General features: G+C 40.3%; 1 protein-coding gene across 2 annotated transcripts in view; it reads left to right on the forward strand.

The window, feature by feature from the left end:
* CNTN1 (contactin 1) overlaps nt 1-20,309 on the forward strand; it is a 296,276-nt gene that overhangs the window by 235,264 nt on the left and 40,703 nt on the right. For both annotated transcript variants that reach the window (XM_075600076.1, XM_075600077.1), the window contains 4 exons: nt 8,499-8,648; nt 11,641-11,711; nt 13,560-13,794; nt 19,245-19,348. In XM_075600076.1, the coding sequence (XP_075456191.1) occupies nt 8,499-8,648; nt 11,641-11,711; nt 13,560-13,794; nt 19,245-19,348 (560 nt within the window). The remainder of the gene's footprint in view (nt 1-8,498; nt 8,649-11,640; nt 11,712-13,559; nt 13,795-19,244; nt 19,349-20,309) is intronic.

A 20,309-nucleotide genomic window follows, 5' to 3' on the forward strand; every position in this document is an offset into this window, starting at 1 on the left:
AAATAAGATATATCTGGATTAAGTGCCAATTCAGTTATTTTCTGATATTTCCCCACTTTCCTTAGCTAAATATAGAGAATTCAAATGGATAACTATGATTCTATGGAACAATAAAGTAAAATACCCCTGGGTTTTCCACTTCAGACTCTCAGTAGTTCTTAATGGTTCTAAAATCTGCATTATTCACAGGGGGAAAATAAAAGTCTTACATGATTTCTGCATCTCTGGGGTGTTCTAGTTCATCGAAACAGATCGGGTCCAGATCCTGGAAGGGTCAAATCATCCACCAGTGCTAGAGGGTGGAAACCCAGATATCTTGGCATTACCTTTTGACATTAAAAGATCAGTAGACCTTGAAAACTCTATTAACCCTTTTTCCTGTTTAGACAAGGTAATGTGGTTGCCCAGATCAGATTGCCTTATACTGTATGTGTAAATGATTACCCAGTAGTACATCACTCACTTAAGATGTGGGAGAAACTCAAGAAAAAGCATCTATATCATCCAAAATCTCACTTTTTTGCCAACCCAAAATCTCTATGCAGGGCCCTGCTCTTGCTTGCAGGAAGTCACAGAGTGTCTACAAAGTCATAGATGTTTTGTCTTCAGAACCAACTTATTAATTTGTATATTTTTAAGAAATGAATGATTTCCACAAATAATTATTTCTTGAATATCTTCAAATTAGACAATTTTGAACCCAAAATGGCAATAGGTTTCCCTGAACCAAATTTCTGTATCAAATATTTTCTCAATATGACAATAACTCTAAATGTAGATATATGATGAGGGATTGGGAGAGTGGCGTGGGGGGGATCCAATATCTCAATATACACCACCAACAAGGACAATGGATATACGCTCCTTCACAAATTGTATCTAACCCCAGTCTACCTCCACAGATGCTGTACTATCCCAATACTGCATATTTCCACTCTGTTGGCAAGGATGTGAGCAATTAGTACTTATGTACCATACATCTGTGGTGGAGGTGTCTAAAATTACTCCAGTTTGGAATACTATAGTAGATTTAATACAGAGAACCCTTACTGTTCCTGGTTGACCCCTGAGTCTGTTTGTCACATAAAACATGTAAAGAACTACAATTCAACCAATTCCCTCATCTCACCGATTTGTCTGTTAGCTAATCATTGGCTCAACCTGGCCCTCCCTCTCTTTTACAAATTATGAACAACATTTAGGATAAATGTGTCATGAAAAAACTTACCAGTTGGTTTGAAACCCTGTGTTTCATCATTATATCGTGCAGTAGCATGCAGTGATTCCACTGCAGCTAGGGATTCTGGGAAATGACATGCAATTGAGCACTCAGTGTCACCTTTAGCTTCCTATCAATTTTCTACTTTTTTACCCTCCATAACTTATTTAATGTGTGTTCATAATAAATATAATGCAGTTTGTAAAATCTGGGTTCTCATGATCTGAAAGTACAGTATTGTCCTATCCACCACTTTTAACTTTTCGGCAGTGCTTGGTGAATTTATTATCATTCTTGTATGTATTGATCTGCCAAATACAGTAGTTTATTCAAGTGTATTTTTGTGACTTTTAATGTATATGAAATATTTTGTGTCCGGATCTATATATTGCCTGACTATTTTTCTTTTTGCATTTACAGTACTGCATTCACAAATAGTGGTACTCTTTGCCCACCCTCCCCTCCCCTCCCCCTGTTGAGAGTCCCTAAGATACAGGCCTGCAAAGGGAAAATATTTATACATGTGATAGATGGAAGAGCATTCAAGAAGCAGTTGGAGGTGTAAAAAATGGTAATTGTAAGCAGGTGAAGGAGAGGTGGAATACACAAACTGGTGCAAAACAAAAAGGTTGAACTTCTGGGTTTCCAGTGAATATTTTAAACAGATATTTAAAACCCAATCCAGACACAGTCCTCTATAAAAGGAGGCACTTTTGCATAGACATTCCAGGAGAGGGTAAGCTCTAGTTGTTATTGAGTAGCATGTCAGGGTCTGGCAGCCCTATTTACAGGGAGGTTGGGTTGAAGCAGAAATGGACCTTTATTCAGACCAGGTAAGATCCACACATCAGGTACTAACAGATATATTGTGGAATCATCCACATTTTCTCTCAAATGCAGCTTGAAGTGGGATATCATGGCTGTCTATCTGTAGTAAGAATTTCAATAGGCTGCCAGCCCGAGCTTAAAGAGGCTGCTGCCCAATTACTTCTGGAGCTAAGGCTATGGCGTGAGTAGCTGAGTTGCCAGGCAGCACTTTTTTGTTCTGTTTCCTCAGTACCTCAGGTAGGGGGGAAAGCAGGACTGCCCCACAATTACAGATATGTTGTTACATCTCCGCCTCTAACAGAGAGAAGGTTAAGGGTGTAAGTACTGTAGGGTGGGATCAAAAGTAGGATAGTGGAAGAAGTATGTGGAATTTCTCTGCAGGAGACTTCAACGGAGCTAGAGGGGGCAAGCTTGAGAAAAGAGTCAGCGGGTGAAAGAAGAGAAACATTATCACTTTATGTAGCCCCCTTTTCCCCATGTCTAGGGACGCTACGGTGGTGCTTTACCTGGATGGCTTACAGGAGGCCTGATTCTCCGCTGAAGGGAGCCTGGGGTGACCTATACACTTACACATATACAGTGCCTCCACCTGGAAGGGCTCCGCATGCAGGGGGAAAGCCCTTCCAAGACAATGTACCCAGTAATTACACACATAGGTTATGGTATAACAGTATTTACTGGACACCTAATCAGCATAGCAATAATACAACACAATGCATAAACTATGTAGATGCATTTAACCCCACAGGGTATTCCCACTGTACTTTGGGTGCAGGGGCACCAGAGCCCTAGTGTCCTTCCCAAAATGTCAATCCCACCCAAGTATGAGGCGTAGTGCTAGCCTGTCGGCTGTTGGTGCACTTGTTGTATACCTGCCCGGGGGCTCCAGCTCCTGATTGTAGCTGAACAACAACCAAATGATCAGGCTGATCCAACAACGTCTCCCGCCTCTGCACGGGTTTGCCTCCAGCCAGTGCGTCCCACCATAGATAGTCTCTGACAAAGATGGCAGCCTGGTATCAGACCACAGGCCTGACACACCACATACAGTAGTGTCCGTTGCTGTGTCACTGACACTTGGCTCCACAGAGGCAGAGTCCCTATCTAAGGGGCCTTCCCTGAAGCAATCACAAGTTTACTGGATTGGAGCCTATCTTGGACCTATGGGGTTAATCTGGCCTAGTCAGAGTGCCACTGACACTCTGACCCTACCTTCCCCTTCCTGGTCCTGGTTCCAACTGGTGTGGCTGTCTAAGCGCCCCAATGTATCTGAGAATCCGACCGCATGATTGGTTGCTGTGTAGCACCTGATCTAACAGCCCCAGGGGCTGTAGTTCCTCTGCGTGCTCCTCCGTCTAATGGCCGTCGCACCGGGGACTCCTCTGCGTATGCGAAACTGCACAGCGCATGCGCGATCAATACCAAGATGGCGGCGCCCTGCACAGGGAGCCGCCACGGACCTCCGGCGACCCGGTCACCTCACCTGACTGCCCGCAATGCCTCCACTACCCTCCACAGCTCTGCACCCTCGCCCCACGCTCCCCCCAGCCTCCGCTGCCAGTCGCAGCTGTGGCAAGAGGTAATGAGACAAACGGGGGACCAGGTATATTTACAATAATGAAAGCTGTATTGAACCATGAGCAAAGAATTAGAATTGTCAGCTTGAGTGAATGCATTACTCCAGAAATGTTCAGAGGCATGAAAGCAACATATTGCTTTATAGTCCAGCTTTGTTGTGCATGAAAAAAGAGAATGAAAATACTGTAGGTGACAAGAAGAGAACGTGCGGAGCTGTAGGCATGAATAAGATTTAAGATACAGTTTGATGTAGAGTAGAACAACGAGATCTGTGAATCTGTGTAAGAAAATGTAGTTACAATAGGTCAGTGAAAATGAGGGTAGGAGGTCAAGTGGAAAATATTAGGATCCATATTTGCTAAGAAGTACTAAGCAATAAGACCATAAGAAAGTTTGCAGCCCCCTCCAGTGAATGGGTTGATGCATTGGTGGACAAGACAGGTGGTGTAATAGACAACAGACAAGAGAAAGAAAAGGAAATCAAAATGACAGTAAATAACCTAGAACATAACTGGCAAAGTATTGGGAATGTTAATACAAAGAGTTAATAAACTCATTGTCAATTATTATTGTTAATAAACTAATATTGTTAACTGGTGGAGTCATTCAAATATGGCCACTGGCATAAACACAGTTGTTATCAAGGCTAATAAGCCATTTCAACAATTGTTGGCGCCTGTGTGGAATATTTATGCTTTAGGCATTCTTTCTGTTTCTTTTTATTCATTTGAGAAAGTTATCAAGGATTAAAATCGACAAATATTAGCTGCATTTATATAGGTTTTAAAACAACCCCCCCCCCCCTGAAGCTTTATATGAGCGCACAGGACTCCGTTTCACCTCCCAGGCTCTTCATTTTTTAAACACTTGTATCTTCTGAATGGAGCAAAATTGCAAAACAGCATCGGAAAGAGCAAGAAGAGATCTCTTAAAGTAAAATAAAATGCAAAAAAATAGTTATCAGCACGGACTGCTGCTTTAAGGCTGTGGCCAAGCTACCGCTGAGCGTGTTTAGTTTCTGCAATTTAAATTGTCCCTTCCCCGCTCACGCGGCGCGTGCGCTCATGCGCGGGCCCGCATGCCCTACCAAGTTTGGCGCTTGGGGAGACCAAAAAAAAGAGAATTTTTAAGCGCGCTCAACATGCCCCCAACTTCTCTCCGCGCACGCTTGCAAAATACACAGGACACCCGGCGCTCATGCTTGGAGAGCTGGTTACGTCACCGCTCTCAAGCATGAGCGAGGTCAGCGCCAGCAGGGATGCAGTCTAAGGCCCCGGACATGTTTGCTGCGTGCTTGCGGAAGCGTGCTGACGCGCGCTCCCACTCAGCACTGAGCCCCTACAGCCGCAATTAGAGCGGCTTTAGTAGGGGCTCACCTGCGCTTCCGCGTGCTTGCGGAAGCGCAGGTCTTGGGGGAATTTTAAATCCCCCCGCTTGCCGGCGAGACAGGCCGGTCACGTGAGCGGTTCGCCCAATGAGGGCGAACCATCTCCGTGACGTCACTGGCCCGCCCCCGGCCAGTGACGCGGCCGCCCCCGGACCGCCCCCTGACGGCTGCTGAGAGCGCTTGCGGTAAGCAACCGCAAGGCCAGGGAAAGCACCCGCTTTCCCTGCGCCTCAGCGCGCCTCAGCACGCCAGCAGGGACCATGGACTCGGCCTAAGAAATTTTTAAAGGTCACTAAAATACGGCATTTTTGTACGTTTTATTTTTGTACAAGACATGTCACTTATCAGTTAAAAAATTAAACTTACAGGTGAATTGTATTTGTGTATTTCAAAGAGATATGCTTCAGGGATAAAACTAGTCATTTTGAAAGATATTTTTAAGCACATACTAAAGATACAGAAAAAAAATCTGTTTTTAGCATCATGCATAATACATGGCAGCAGAGTGTTGACATAAAATATACCCTATTTCTTCGTATATGCATAATTTTAACACTTGGATGATCTTTAATTTAAAGTGAGAATAAAAATGCCCTACAATTTTTCTTTCCTGCCAACATAGCAAATGTACAGCACATTGTAGGCTAAGTGTACCATATAATGATTGTCAGGGGTAACATCAGTACTCACAGCCACAAAAATAGACAAGTACACATACTGTCAATTTTGGGTTAATGATTCATCCGTTCATATCCTGTTGGCTTTGCCACAGATGACATACCGTATGTTACCAAAGTTGACCCAAATCATATAAAATTATCCAAGTACAACTGTTCAGAACAGTGTATGAAGAGAGCAGTAGTATAATAATATTATTAGAACCGAGTAGGGAGGATGATCACAAGAGACAGAGGAAAAGCTTTATTTTTGTCTCACCTTCACTTAACTCGTTTATATTAAATTCCTACACAAATAATCAAGAATGGTTACAGCAATTACTTTTGACCCAAATATGAATTTAATTTCCTCCTCATCCTCTAGCCTTTCATGATGCTGAATATCCCAGAATGGATTTCATTGTAATATACAAAACATAATTTTGTACTATCAGTCATTTCATTGCAATAAAGTGAGCTACTATGTGTAACAACAGTAGGATCCATTCATTAAACTCCGATATTGTAAAAAAAAAAATAACAACATGCCATTTGATGCAATATAAATGTGCAGTTTTCAGCAACATTTTTATTTATGCATAACAATTGCACTGTCTAACATGTTATGTGCATGCACTTTTTTTTGCCAGAGTGAGCGAGGGTACCCCTTAGCCAGTATTAACCTTTACTCCACATGCGGAGAATACCTGTGTACTTGATGTACCTGTAAAATATATTCATTTAAGTATGTTAAAATAAGTTAAATATATTAAAATAATTATAATTAAGCAAACAGGTGAGTATGCGCCTATCAATAAAATGTAAATACTGATACAACAGTTTTATGCATGAGATCTTTACATTTCATTGATTGGATGACACTTTGGAGGCGGGATTATGATCATATTTCTAGGACACCCCTGAGATCCTTAGACCTCCCCCTGATGAAGTGTATATTTATCCAAAACACGTTGAGGTAGTTGTCATCACGCTGTTATTTCAGACGTCTGACATTCCCACGGGGTTGCAGACTACAATCACACTAGTCAGCCAGGTTTAGCCCAGTCTATTCCTCCCTGACGTGCTGTGTAACTATTCCCACCAGGCGACCCCGTATCCGCAGTCAGTTCTGATGTTTTCCTCGGTTTGGGGGGGGGGGGGGTGGCTTCAGTCATTATAGCCTTTCACATATGTCTATGTGAGTTTTTAACTTGTTTTATTTACCTTTACAAATTAACTTTTACTGATACTGTCCTTCTGTGCGCTGTTTTTTTGTGGTTTTGAAATAATTAAAATTAGCATATTTCCCAGTGTAAAACCCCTATTCCCCCCTCCCCCAACTGTGGAAGTTAGGGTGTACATATATAAGTGTCTCTCTGATGTTACTGACAGAGTTTAGACCTGCTCATTAGAGTGTTAGATCATAGGGTTACCTTGGATCTCAGGGTCTTCTTCCATGTGGGCTCAGGCCAGGGCTGTGAAGAGTGGATGTAGGTGCAGGCAAAAAGGGCGCCAGGAACTTTATAAACTGGATGGTATTTATTCAGCATGCAATAGTCCTTGACTACACACATCAGATCAATGAAATAAACATCATCTTTTTTTTTTCCCCTCAAAAGTCCTATTAGGTCTTTCTAAGAGAGGTGAGATTTGTGGCTGTGATTTTACCGACGATCTGAAAACTTGCAACTGAATGTCCACCCAATGAAAATGTAATTGTGCTTGTATGCCTCATTTGCATACAAAATTTGCACTCAATTCTATAGCAAAAAGCAAAATGTGTAAAACATGTTTGCACGGTTTGGACACGCGATAAGGTTTCAATTATGTTTTTGGGAGAAAATTCACTTAGTGTTTTATTTTAATGAATAGGCCTCAATAATGCACTGTGTACTCTGTTATAATGTACTTGAAATCTTGTTTAAAAAATGTTTCACATGTATTTTAGTATTTCTGTGTATGCAGACATAAGCATGCTGTATGGCGGTGGTGCACAAAATGGGGGGCGTGAGGCTGTCTGCGGGGGCACAGGGTTTACAGAGGCCTCGCACGCTTCCCGAAGGCACTTAAATGAAGTACCGGGGAAGCGGCGAAGGCCTCTGTAAACTGCACATACCTTGGCTCCGGAGACGTGTTGCCATGGCAGCGCTGCATCAAATAACGACACACGGCCATGTGATGTCACGTTGCCATGGCAACAGGACATCATGACACCGACGCCGGAGCCGAGGTAAGAGGAGTGGGGGATGGGCGCGGGGAGAGGAGAAAAATCGGCATGGGGCACAGGGAGAAAAGATTGCGCTCTCCTGCTCTATGGTAAAATATAAAAGAAAAACGAAAAGGTGACATTTGAATATTCTTTTAGAAACTTTCTCTACGTCCTTTCTGTCTCTCATTTGCTTAATTCTTTAGTCGCTGTCCAGGAAAATTCCCTTTCCCTATTCCTCCTATAACTATCCCTATTTAACCAGTTAGCCGTGTATTCCTTCATTCTGTCTTCTCATCTAAAAATGACCACCTCCTTTCACAAGTATAGGGTGCAAATCGATTTTTCTGGAAGTGAAATATAAAGGTACACCCCTATTTTTATAGTAAAACTTTTCTACTATCCTTGTTCTTTTAATACATCAAAATGAATGAGGAAGCGAAATATTATATTAATTATAATATTATCATAGATATGGCATAGCTTGAGATGGACACATATTGCATACCAAATCACTGGTCTTACTCGCAAGTGACCGGTAACAGACCTAGACAAGGAGTCATGAAGCTTATAACTTTAGCTCATGTGTTATAGTAATACAGTGTTTTATGCTCTTCTTTTTAGAACGCCGAGATATAGAAGGAAATATGGAGATGGCAAAGGTGGTGGATTTGATCCCTTGGATGGAGTATGAGTTCCGGGTTACAGCAACAAACACATTAGGAATAGGAGATCCTAGTTTGCCATCGCCCAAAATTACAACACACGGAGCCGGTACGTACACAGTAGTTTCCATGTGCTACATTGCAAGATGTGTATGCCTTTATTTTGGGTTTTATTTTTGACTATATTTTATTTAGGGTTTTGAATCTCCCTGGTGTCCGAGGGTGGGAAGGTCTCTCACATGCACCTGTTCTGGGTAAGCATGTACCCGTTAGTCAGGTTTTTCAATGGAATTAATAGATGTAGTAATTTATTGGGAACGTGTGTTGAAATGCACTATATAAACATTTTGTAGCATGGTTTGTAATATGTACCGTATATGGCTATTCCACAAAATATCATCTTATTGACATAACAGCTATAGGTTTTTTTATTTTTTTTTAAGCACGATTCAGTAACCATAATGCAAGGCATCTTTTTGGGACAATTACAACTTATAAAATATTCTTCTTTTTCATGAGGATAAATTTAATTTCCCATAAATGTTATTCTTGCATTGAAACATTTGCCAATCCCCCGATAAGAACATGTAAAAGCCGTACTGCTCTAATTCACTTTAAATGTGTAATGTGCATTAACTGTCAGTAAAAAAATATCTTCTCTCTAAGATAGGGCCCAATGTATATTACCCTTCCTTTAGTATATAGATGTAGCATCTATTACTGCAGGGGTGTTCAAACTGAGGGGCACGATAATTTTTTGGGGGGCGCGGCGGTTACAGAGGTCCCGCGCTCTCCTCCATGGCATTTTAATGAAATGCCGGGGTACCGCGCGAGGCCTCTGTAACTAACTTACCTTCTCTCTGACGGCTTCAGCAACGACGCAGCATCATTTGACGCCAGATACCAGGTAGGAGGGGTGCGAGCACTAGGGCTGAGTAGGCAGGAGGGCGCAGGGCCAAAAGTTGTCGCACCCCTGTATTAAAGTACCGCTAATGGATTTTGGTGAGTAATCCTTAACAATAATCAATATTGACCAGCACTCTCCTTACTTGCCAAAAGGGTATATCATGCACCTGATGAAGGGAGGTTGTCAGGGGCTGGCTGGAAAATTTTAGCACGGGGGCAAGCCCAACAAACTGGCCCACGAACCAGGTGGCTCACACCCAAAGCACGCAGGGGTGGGAGGGGGTTCCTGCATGGAGGATCGTCCAGAACCAGAGATTTCATCTGTAAACTCACGCACTATACACAGATGAACAGATCAAACAGATCAAACTGAATGGGACAGCCAGGGACCCCTGCTGTGTTAATCCGATGGGCCATTAGTCTTTCCGCAGAAATGTCACTGAAATGTTGCAGCATGTACCCAACATGTACCTGGGTCTTGTTGGTGATAGCCCCAGATTTTCCAAGACAGGTTTAGAATACTCATCGGTGCACCTGTATGTCTTTTTAAAACCTCATCTACTATGTATCTAGGTAGGTATGTAACTATGTAACTATGTCTGTAGGGCCAAGGGGAGCAGGAGAAGGCACAAAGTAGAAAGAAAAGAAAACATAAAAATAGTACAATAACGTTTTCAAATGTGTGTATAGGTTGAGAATTTGGCTCTTCCGAAATTTCTACTCACAGTGTTGTCAAGTAAATAATCTCATAGCAAAACTGGGGCTACTTTCTTTATGTAGATCCTTCCGTGAGGATAATCTTAAAGGGTATAAATGTAGAGCACTATAGTGCAGATTGGAGAGTGTGCCCTCACATTTGGTACATTCTTTTCAGCAGTTTTAAAAACATCAGAGCAGTAACTCCGGTGCCGCAGGCAATACACAGCATAGCACATTTTTCTGGCATTTGCCCCTGTGATATAGAGTTTACAATAGGGAGATGAAGTGACTTTTGTCAAGGTCACGAGAAGTGGATGCTAGAATTTAAAATGGGATGAGCTGCTTCAAAGATGTTACCACTGGATAATATCACCCAAACTCTTGACTAGTATCTGTGGGGAACTGTGGTACAAAAAAATTGAGATTCCCACTGCTGTACCAAGATTTATAGCAAACCATTAGCTTTAATGGGAAGCTCCAATCATTGTGTCTTGATCGGCATCACCGCAGTTTAATGAATAACCCCCAATGTGTGCTTCTCTATATAAAGTAAATACAGAGTTCTCTTGTTAGAACAATACAGCTTCTGTATACTCATACTCTGTATTGATCTTTTAAGCTGTTTTTGCTTCCAAACCACATGGAAAGACTTTTGTCTACGGTCACATGAACAACGTCTTCAACTGAGTTCAAGGACTTGTCATCTATGCATTTGTCAGATCAGAGATATAATTCCTTTAGCCCTACCAATCCTAAACTTGTGCCACAATCCAAACATGTACTTATTGGTCCCATGCTTATCTCCTACTTTATATATGTCAACAATATAAATACTGTTCTCTGTACAGACAGTTCACATTTTTTTCTTGATGAAATACATTTCACAAATGGATATTTTCTATTTTTAGAAGATCTTGCAAATTAGTCTCAAAGAAGGAGTGGCTCAGTGAGTATAGACACCGATTCTGTAAACGACACTGAATTTGAATCAGGAGAACCTGGTTCAATTTCCTGTGCCGGCTCCTTGTGACCTTGGGAAAGTCAGTTTATCTACCAACTCCTAGATTGTAAACTCATCTGAGCAGGGACTGTCTGTAAGATTGTTGTGTACCACTCACTGTGCTGTAATTTTGAAGCGCTTTGAGTCCCATTGGAAGAAAAGTGCTATATGAAATAAAATTATTATTATTAAATACAGTTGTTCTACTGTATCGAAAGACTAAATAACTTTAGGGGGGGAAACCATATGGATGTAGAAAGATAAAAAGGAATATTGCTGAATATCCACTAAAGTAAAAGAAAAGCGTATTATCTATTAACCATTTGTTTTGGCAGTGTTGCAAACTGCTTACTGCTTAATCAATAGGTCAACAGTACTGCAATTACATTTGATTTTGACAAAATATAATTTTGCAAATAATTGTAAAAAGGATATGCCAAAATGATAGGCTGTTTGAATTTGGAAACTAACAGCTTACATTTCTTTCCTATTCCAGCTCCTATTGTAGCTCCTTCTGATGTTGGAGGTGGGGGTGGAAGCAATCGGGAGTTAACAATAACCTGGGTGGTAAGTATACTAAATACTAAAATGATACAAACTAGAATATCATCCATGTAGGTTCTCGTACACTTGTTCTTGAAACTCTGCCCTTGTAGAATTTGGCCAGGTCAGAATAATTCTGGGAAATGGTGTTTGATACAATATGAAATATGGTATATATATATATAGTCCTCAAGCCCCTCCCCCCAACAAGTCAGGTTCTCAGGATATCCCAGGTTCAGCACAGGTGGTTCAATCAGTCCCTGCTTCAGCACAGGTGAATTAATCAGTCCCTGCTTCAGCATAGGTGGCTCATACAGAGGCTCAGTGGAAGACTGATGAAGCTGGGATATCCTGAAACCCTGACCAATTGTGAGGGGCTTGAGGAGAGGAGTTGAGCACCGCTGGTATACCGTATGTCAATGGCATATGGTGTATTTTGTGACTGCTTTCATTACAATAATGCAGGCTTGATGGTTTTATTCTGGTCTATAAATACTGTAAGTAAAAGGAGCACAAAAGGAAAAGAGCACGATGCAGGTTCCTCTGGTACTCAAGAGGTTTATTCGGACGACACAAATACGAAGATTTTTTTTTTGTAACTCACAATCTTGTGGCCTTTTTCCATTTTTGTTTTGCTAAAAAAGAAAGTTGTGTTTGAAAAGCAAGGTCAGAGGACCCATGTGACCTGGCACCTGTTCTGAACAACCCTCACTCTTTCTTTTTTCGTGACAAAAAGTTTGCGCAGAACTGCAAAATATGTTGTGTTTGCGAACTTTAAGTTTGCACACCTCTAAGTACTGCTTAGTACTGCTTAGTAAATATGGGCCTATATAGTTTCAGATATGTATCTAAAAATCACATAATCTAAATGTTTTCCTCATGGTAGATAAAATATATTATCTGGATTTGATGAAAGCATTGGCATCGGGCACTAAAATACACCAACACTGAATATCTTTCTGAGCTTCTTTCCTCCCCAATAACCATAGTTTAGCTCACAGACTTTACCTTTAATGCATTAATAAATGTCATTCATCTTTACCTCTTATTTCTGGATGTGATTGTACACAGCACACTGAGACTTGTTAGTAAGCCAAATACAGTCATAATAAATCTATATCTGCAATCAGTCTATATTGGGAACACCTCAATCATTTTTGCTGTTACTCCAGAAGTTTCATATTTCCTTTCATTCTGTTGGTGTCTACAAAGAGGTTGTTTTCTGTTTCTCAACATTGAAACAATGTCTATAGCACTGTCACCAAATAAAATGTGCAGAAATATACATTTTTGCGCACAAATACAGATGCAGCGGCCATTAATTTAACAAATCCTGAATCCCTTTTCGTGTGCTCTGCTGTATTCCACACGGCATTCATGCAGCATTCCCGCATTCACGCCACCTTCACGGCCGCCTTCACAACGCCAGGCACCCGCGGTTTACCGCGGTTGATCATGATTTAATTCAATGGTTTCGGATTTCTTTGGGTGCAATTCTTCGCGTATCCGCCAGGTGGCAGAAATTAATGAATTTTAATGTGTACAGTTCTGTCTGTGCTACTGTGTCAATTTTCAGGTGTTTAAAATACAGATAAAAAACATGTCTACAGTACCACAGTGGTCCAATGTGATTCGACCTTGAAGACGTTATCAAATGTATCAATGTATATCTCGCCATACTCAAATCATTACAGAGTTCTTTGCATGTTTAACAACACTTGAGGTTAAAATTAGGTCCCAATGAATTGATCCCTATATTACTTTGTCAGAAAATGATGCGTGAAACATATTTTATTATTTCCTTTCATATTTTAGGGTGGCTGGTTTTTTTTGTGGTTTGTATAAAAATATATAGTTATGTTTTCTTTACAGCCTTTATCACGGGAATATCATTACGGTGACAACTTTGGCTATATAGTTGCCTTCAAACCCTTTATTGACAAGGAATGGAGAAAAGTAACTGTAACCAACCCTGAAAGTGGTCGATATGTGCATAAAGATGATACAATTACCCCCTCTACACAGTTTCAAGTCAAGGTTAAAGCCTTCAATAGAGTAGGAGACGGTCCATATAGCAGCACTGCAGTCATTTATTCAGCAGAGAATGGTAAGTGAGACATACTGTATCAAGTAAATGTAAGTATTTATTTATAGGTGGTAGAGTTAAATACAGGAAGAGAATTTAAAAAAAAGGCAAGAATGTCTATTCTGGGAAAATAATGTTGCAAAAAATTATTTTTGGCTGTTATTTAGTCATTGACAATTACCACTACTATTATTGTTCAATTATTGTCCAGCACTATTGCACAATAATGTTCTACACGACCAAGAAACTACAGAGCTAAATCATTAAATCATAAAACTACTAATAATTAGGCATTGTATTACATGACCTTAACTTTGTTTGAAACCTACGTTAATGTTCATATATATATAGGAGAAAAAGAAGAGAGAGCATACGCCCGATAGCTTAAAATTGTACATTTAATATTGAAAAGGAAGGGAAGGGAGGGGGGGAAGAAATGCACTCACAAGAGTAAAAATCAATCAAGCAATTTGTGAATAAATCACCACCATTCGGTCTCTAAACAGCAGACGTCCGCAAATGGAAGCTCCCTCAGGGCTGCATGGAAGTAGTAGCTGCTCACAAGAAGCCAGAGGTGTACTTCGCCGACAGAAATCAGTCTTAGAAGTCCCAGAGATCGCCTCTCAAACTTGAACAGCCGCAATGTAATCTCCCGCTCAGTGCGGCCTTGTGCGCGTGCGCAGCGTCGTGATGACGTAATGGCGCGATCGAATTCCCTGACGCGTTTCGTCACCAGAGGGCGACTTTCTCAAAGGGCTGATAGTGAATGAACGAGGATCTGTATCTTTATAGCCAGTGGGTTGCCTAGCAACCCGTAATTTAACAAGGGATATGTTTAACCTGTTAGATTTTTCTCAAACCGAGAATCCCATACTAAATGAATGGAATAGTCACTGGCACAAATTTACAGATAAGTGTATAACATAGGACACATTATAGGATTAATCGACTACTAAAATAAAGCCATAAAAATAACAAAGTAAAACCAGAATATTAGAATTACTGATAAAGATTATGTAAATGATTATATAAACCAATAGACATACAAATGACACCTAGGTCAACTATAGTATCAATGAATTGATGTATATGTGTATACAGTATATATATATATATATATATATATATATATATATATATGTAGAGGTATCAGTACCGTGTTAGCCGAGCTTCAATAATCAAAAAATAAATAGATGATACCATTCTGTGGCTAACGAAATGCTTTTATTTGTGCGAGCTTTCGAGATACACTGATCTCTTCTTCCGGCGATGTTACAATGAATGAAGCAAGCAAAAGCTATACTATAAACAGTGTCTATTGGAATGTTATCTGTGCTGGTCCTTCCCCCGGTGTGGATGTGTTTTATGGCTGGAGGTGTCAAAAGGTTCCTGAAAGCAAGTGATGTAAGAGTGTGTATGTGTATCAGCGTGAATTAACATGAATGGAGAGCCCACAGTATATACAGTGCTTTACAAAAGGTGTGTGTGGAGTGGGAGCGGATATACATGGTGTATATTTCCACACCCACCCACACCATTTATTTCCGCTCCCACTCCACACACACCTTTTGTAAAGCACTGTATATACTGTGGGCTCTCCATTCATGTTAATTCACACTGATACACATACAGTACACACTCTTACATCACTTGCTTTCAGGAACCTTTTGACACCTCCAGCATAAAACACATCTGCACCGGGGGAAGGACCAGCACAGATAACATTCCAATAGACACTGTTTATAGTATAGCTTTTGCTTGCTTCATTCATTGTAACATCGCCGGAAGAAGAGATCAGTGTATCTCGAAAGCTCGCACAAATAAAAGCATTTCGTTAGCCACAGAACGGTATCATCTATTTATTTTTTGATTTTATATATATATATATATATATATATATATATATATATATATATATATATATATTTATATTGTGGTGAAACCTATCCCAGCTTCATTTTGCAAAGCCAGTATAACCAACCTCACACTGATGAGACCCATTAAGGTCGAAACGGCTGTCTGTGGGTGGGTTTACTGGCTATGCATCTTAACCCAGGCTTTGCTCAAAAGCTGTGCAATGCAGCAAGCATGAGCTTGTAGGGGACCATGTCATATGGTTTTGAAGCAAAAGGTGGAACTGTGTGCGCATTTGCATGTCATTTCCCAGAATTCATTGCTGCAGTGGAAGCACTGTATGCTTGGTAATAATGGTGGTTTTACTTTGTTATTTTTATGGCTTTATTTCTGATTAATCCTATAATGTGTCCTATGTTATACACTTATCTGTATATTTGTGTTTCCATTCATTTAGTATGGGATTCTCGGTTTGAGAAAAAAAAATATATATATATATATATATATATATATATATATATATATATATATATATATCTTTGACATTTCACTTAAATCTTTTCTTAAATCGTTTTTGGAATTATTCCAGTCTTTGCATTCTATGGGATTACAACCTGACATTTGATGTGCTTAGTACAAAAAAGGCTTAATAAAATAAATTAATCTTCTCTGAAGAGAAAATACGGATGTGAGCCCAAGAACACTAAAGCAAATATACAAAATAACCTGTGTTAAATTACAGTAGGTGACCTGATCAAAGCATTACTCATTGCTATCCCATTGTGTAAGGCACTTTACATGATAATGCATCCAAGCTGAGTGTATACAGTATACAACTACATACACTGTACTTATTTTTTGGCTTGTACAGATTTCAAACCAACAAATCGGTAATTGTGGCTGTTATTTAAAGACTCCACATTGGGAAAAATTGATGAGGATTGTTAAACATGTGTTACCATGCATCGTTCCTTCAACATATTGAATCTGATGTTACACAGTTCTGAGGGGGGTATTTCAAAGTGGCCAATCGCTGAAAACCTTATTGATTAGAATGGGGAATGCTGGCCGATCTTCAGTACATCTGTAGTATTTTCACAGTATAGCAATATTTATGAATTATAAGTGGAGACCGCACACACTTTATATTAAATAGGCAATTCCACTATGCAGACAGAAATCACCAATCACTTACCAATAATATTGTCTACAAAAAAAACTATTAATCATCTTTATGGGGAAAATTTAACTTCTTTTAGACTTGTACAACATGAATGTGGTTGGGAATGGGAATGCTGCGTGTTTCTATTTCACAATATGTATCACTTATTGTTCTTCACTCTTAGCTGATAGCATCTTAATTACTAATCAAAATGAATAAAGGGAATTACTTGGGAGTAATTACTTTGCTAGGTTAAAAAAGGATTAAAAAAAATAAGTGTAAAAATAATTATTTGTCTTAAAGCAGCAGTCCCCAATACCCAACCCACCCTTTTTTATACAGGATGAGAACCAGGGAGACCCCAGAACGGAACTGCGCTATTTATCTACTAAAGATACTGGCGTTACTTCCTGAGTTTTCAATCTCCTGGAGCATGCGGGCCAATGGAAAGCTGTAACAGCTGTCATTGCGGCTTCCGATTGGCACATGTGACGTGTGGGATTTAAACCTCCATTTTGTTTCTTCGGGAAGGGACTGAAAAATCAGTACCTTAATGGTAAGTCCTGGAGTTAAATATAGGGGGGTTCAGATCCAGGCAACCATACGTTCCCATTCTGAAAAAGATAAATGGGCAGCCTGGATGGCTGCTTTCATTTTTACAAGTGTGATGCTAATGTATGATGTCAATAACATTTACTGTGATACGCTAAATATACTGTATGACATAACACACCATCTGGCCCATTAGCTTCAGTGGGCGCTATGGTGCCTTTTTGCAACGGAAAGTATGCTGTGGTATATTACAGCTTAGTAAATATGGACCATAGTTATGTACAGTAGGTGCCATTTTAGCATCCAGTGTATTTATGACGCAGTTTATTCCGTATCTAAAGTTTAAATGATATAATTAGTTATCATTACCTGATGATTGACCCCTTATGATGTCCTTCTGATGCCTTTTTACATTATGTACTGTAGAACATTTCTTGACAGACAATATATGCTGGAGGTCAGCAGTTACTGCAGTATTATTGTGACATGTCTCCTATGGAAACTGGTGGGGTGGTGTAATTACTGTAACTGCTGGAACAGTTTGTTCAATTGTTCAAATATGAAGTAAAACCAAGAAAAGCTAATTGTATGTACTGTTGCTAATACTGGTTGTAACCCATTTCTGTTATTTATTAGACTTTTAAGCACTTTTGTTAGTAATATCATACGTGGCAGCAAGTAAAACGATTCTAAGCGAGATGTTTCTTTAGAAGAAGCACTTGAGTTACTAATCATAAAAAATCCCAGAAATATATCATATGGAGTTTTGTCCGTAAAATTCTTTTGTTCCTTTGGATATTTTTTCATAAGAAAGTATATTATTTTATGAACAGGGGCCTTTCTAATGTTTAGTTGACTTGATGCCCAGAAAGAAGATTACATGTAAAAATAAAAGCTTGCGGGGGTTTGGGGAGAGCTCAATAATTAGTGTAATATTGAACCTTATTGTGCCAGAGTTCTCTACAATACCTGTCACCGTTTTCCCCTAAAGGTCGGAAATGTGTCACAAACCAATACAGGAGTGAATGGTTACAACACAATTAATACTAAAATGTGTTTTACAATTAGGAAAATATATTATGTTTTTTTTTTTCCCATTCACGTGCAAGCTTGTGCTCACTATGGCCATACACTTTGGAATACACACTTTGTTTGTAGCGTGAGTTATGTAGCTCGCTCCGTATCTTGCACTATGGACGAGGCCTCAGATAACAGCAAGGGCCACTACTAGCCTGCAGTTATTCCCTAAAAACGTTTGACAATTATTAGGTCTTAAATAATAACAACGTTTGTATAAGTCCATGGGATCATAGAGGATATAGAAGGAAAAATGGGAAGAAGAAAAAAATACCATATATAGCCATATTCTATATCCACTGATGCTGCCGATAGAAGAAATGAAGTTACTTAGACAACTATTTAAAATGCTTACACATCTGAGTCTAATTATACTGCAAACTTTATGCAATGTACAGCAACATACCAGCGACATATTCCTTGTGACAACGTGTTAGTACTTCACTCTTAAAGACTTCACAGGTTCCTATAAATGCAACTATCGAGAAGAAGCAGCTCAGTGAGTAACGACGCTGACTCTGTAAACAATGACACTGTGTTTGAATCAGGGAATCCTGGTTCAATTTTTGGTGTTGGCTCCTTGGGACCTTGGGCAAGTTACTCTATCTCCCTATGCCGCAGGCACCAAAAAAATCCCATAGATCTCAAGCTCTACATGGCAGGGGCCGTGTCTGTAAAAAAATCCCTATGTTCTGCGTACCACACACTATACTGTAATTGCGAAGTACTTTGAGTCCCAATTGTGAGAGAAGTGCTATATGAAATAAAATAATAATTATTATTATTCATTTGATTTTCTTTTTTCCTCGTTTGAATCTTTTTCCAGTACCAACGGAAATTCCTACAGGAGTCACAAGCCATGTATTATCATCTTCTGAAGTTTCTGTAACTTGGCAGCCAGTCTACCTAGAATCTGTGGAAGGTTATCAGGTGAGTTCAGGTATCAAATGATCTGATTTTTTTGGGATGCAAATTTGGTTTGCTATCATTCAAAGAACCAGTTAGCTATGCTTCATGATTTTAATATTGAACTGGCTAAAATGGCAGCTCTTATGGTAGGATTCTTATACCTGTATATTCACATATACGCAGACGGAAATGTTTATACTGTATATGCTAAATACACTTCATGTTTTCTTGAAGAGTGGATTGATATAAATAAATACTGTGATATTCCTTGTACACTATGCCTTCTTGAAGTGAAAATTCTTTGCTGGCACCTACAGAGTTTTCATGGGGAAAAAATCCTTACATTGTAACAAAAAAAATAATGCGGGTGATGTCACACTCCCATCGCGCGCCCATCGCACATGGCCGTGGTTCGTGTCCCTTGCGCATGTGCCAAAAAACGCCATTCCAGGCCGCACCGAGGTTAACACTATACGTATGCGCAGAAGAGGTTGTGAGCCGCGGCGTGCATGCGCAGGACCAAATAGTCACCTCCCCACATTCGCAATACAGCCGGCGTGTCCAACGCCGTACGCAGGTGCAGCCGTTGCTGTTGCCGTGCTCAGGCGTGGCAGGCAGCATGCGCAGCCAGCACGGAAAGCATGCGCAGGTGTGGCTCACGCCACGCACATACAGGCACGCCCAGCACCGCGAGCATGTGCAGGACCCCAGAAGTCGTCCGCATGTTCCATAATGAGTCGTCTGGACCCATTCCAATCTCTCTATTGCACAGGTGGGCCCCCTCTATACAGAGTCACCCAACCACCAAGTCACCCATCTAGTCACCCACCCTGGTCAGTCAGTCACCCACCCAGGTCAGTCAGTCACCCACAGAGTCAAACACACACACACACACACGCACACGCACACGCACACGCACACACACACACACACACACAAAGTCACATGCACACACAGTCACGCACACACAGTCACGCACACA

Source organism: Ascaphus truei, chromosome 5 (assembly GCF_040206685.1).
Source record: "Ascaphus truei isolate aAscTru1 chromosome 5, aAscTru1.hap1, whole genome shotgun sequence".
NCBI lineage: Eukaryota > Metazoa > Chordata > Amphibia > Anura > Ascaphidae > Ascaphus > Ascaphus truei.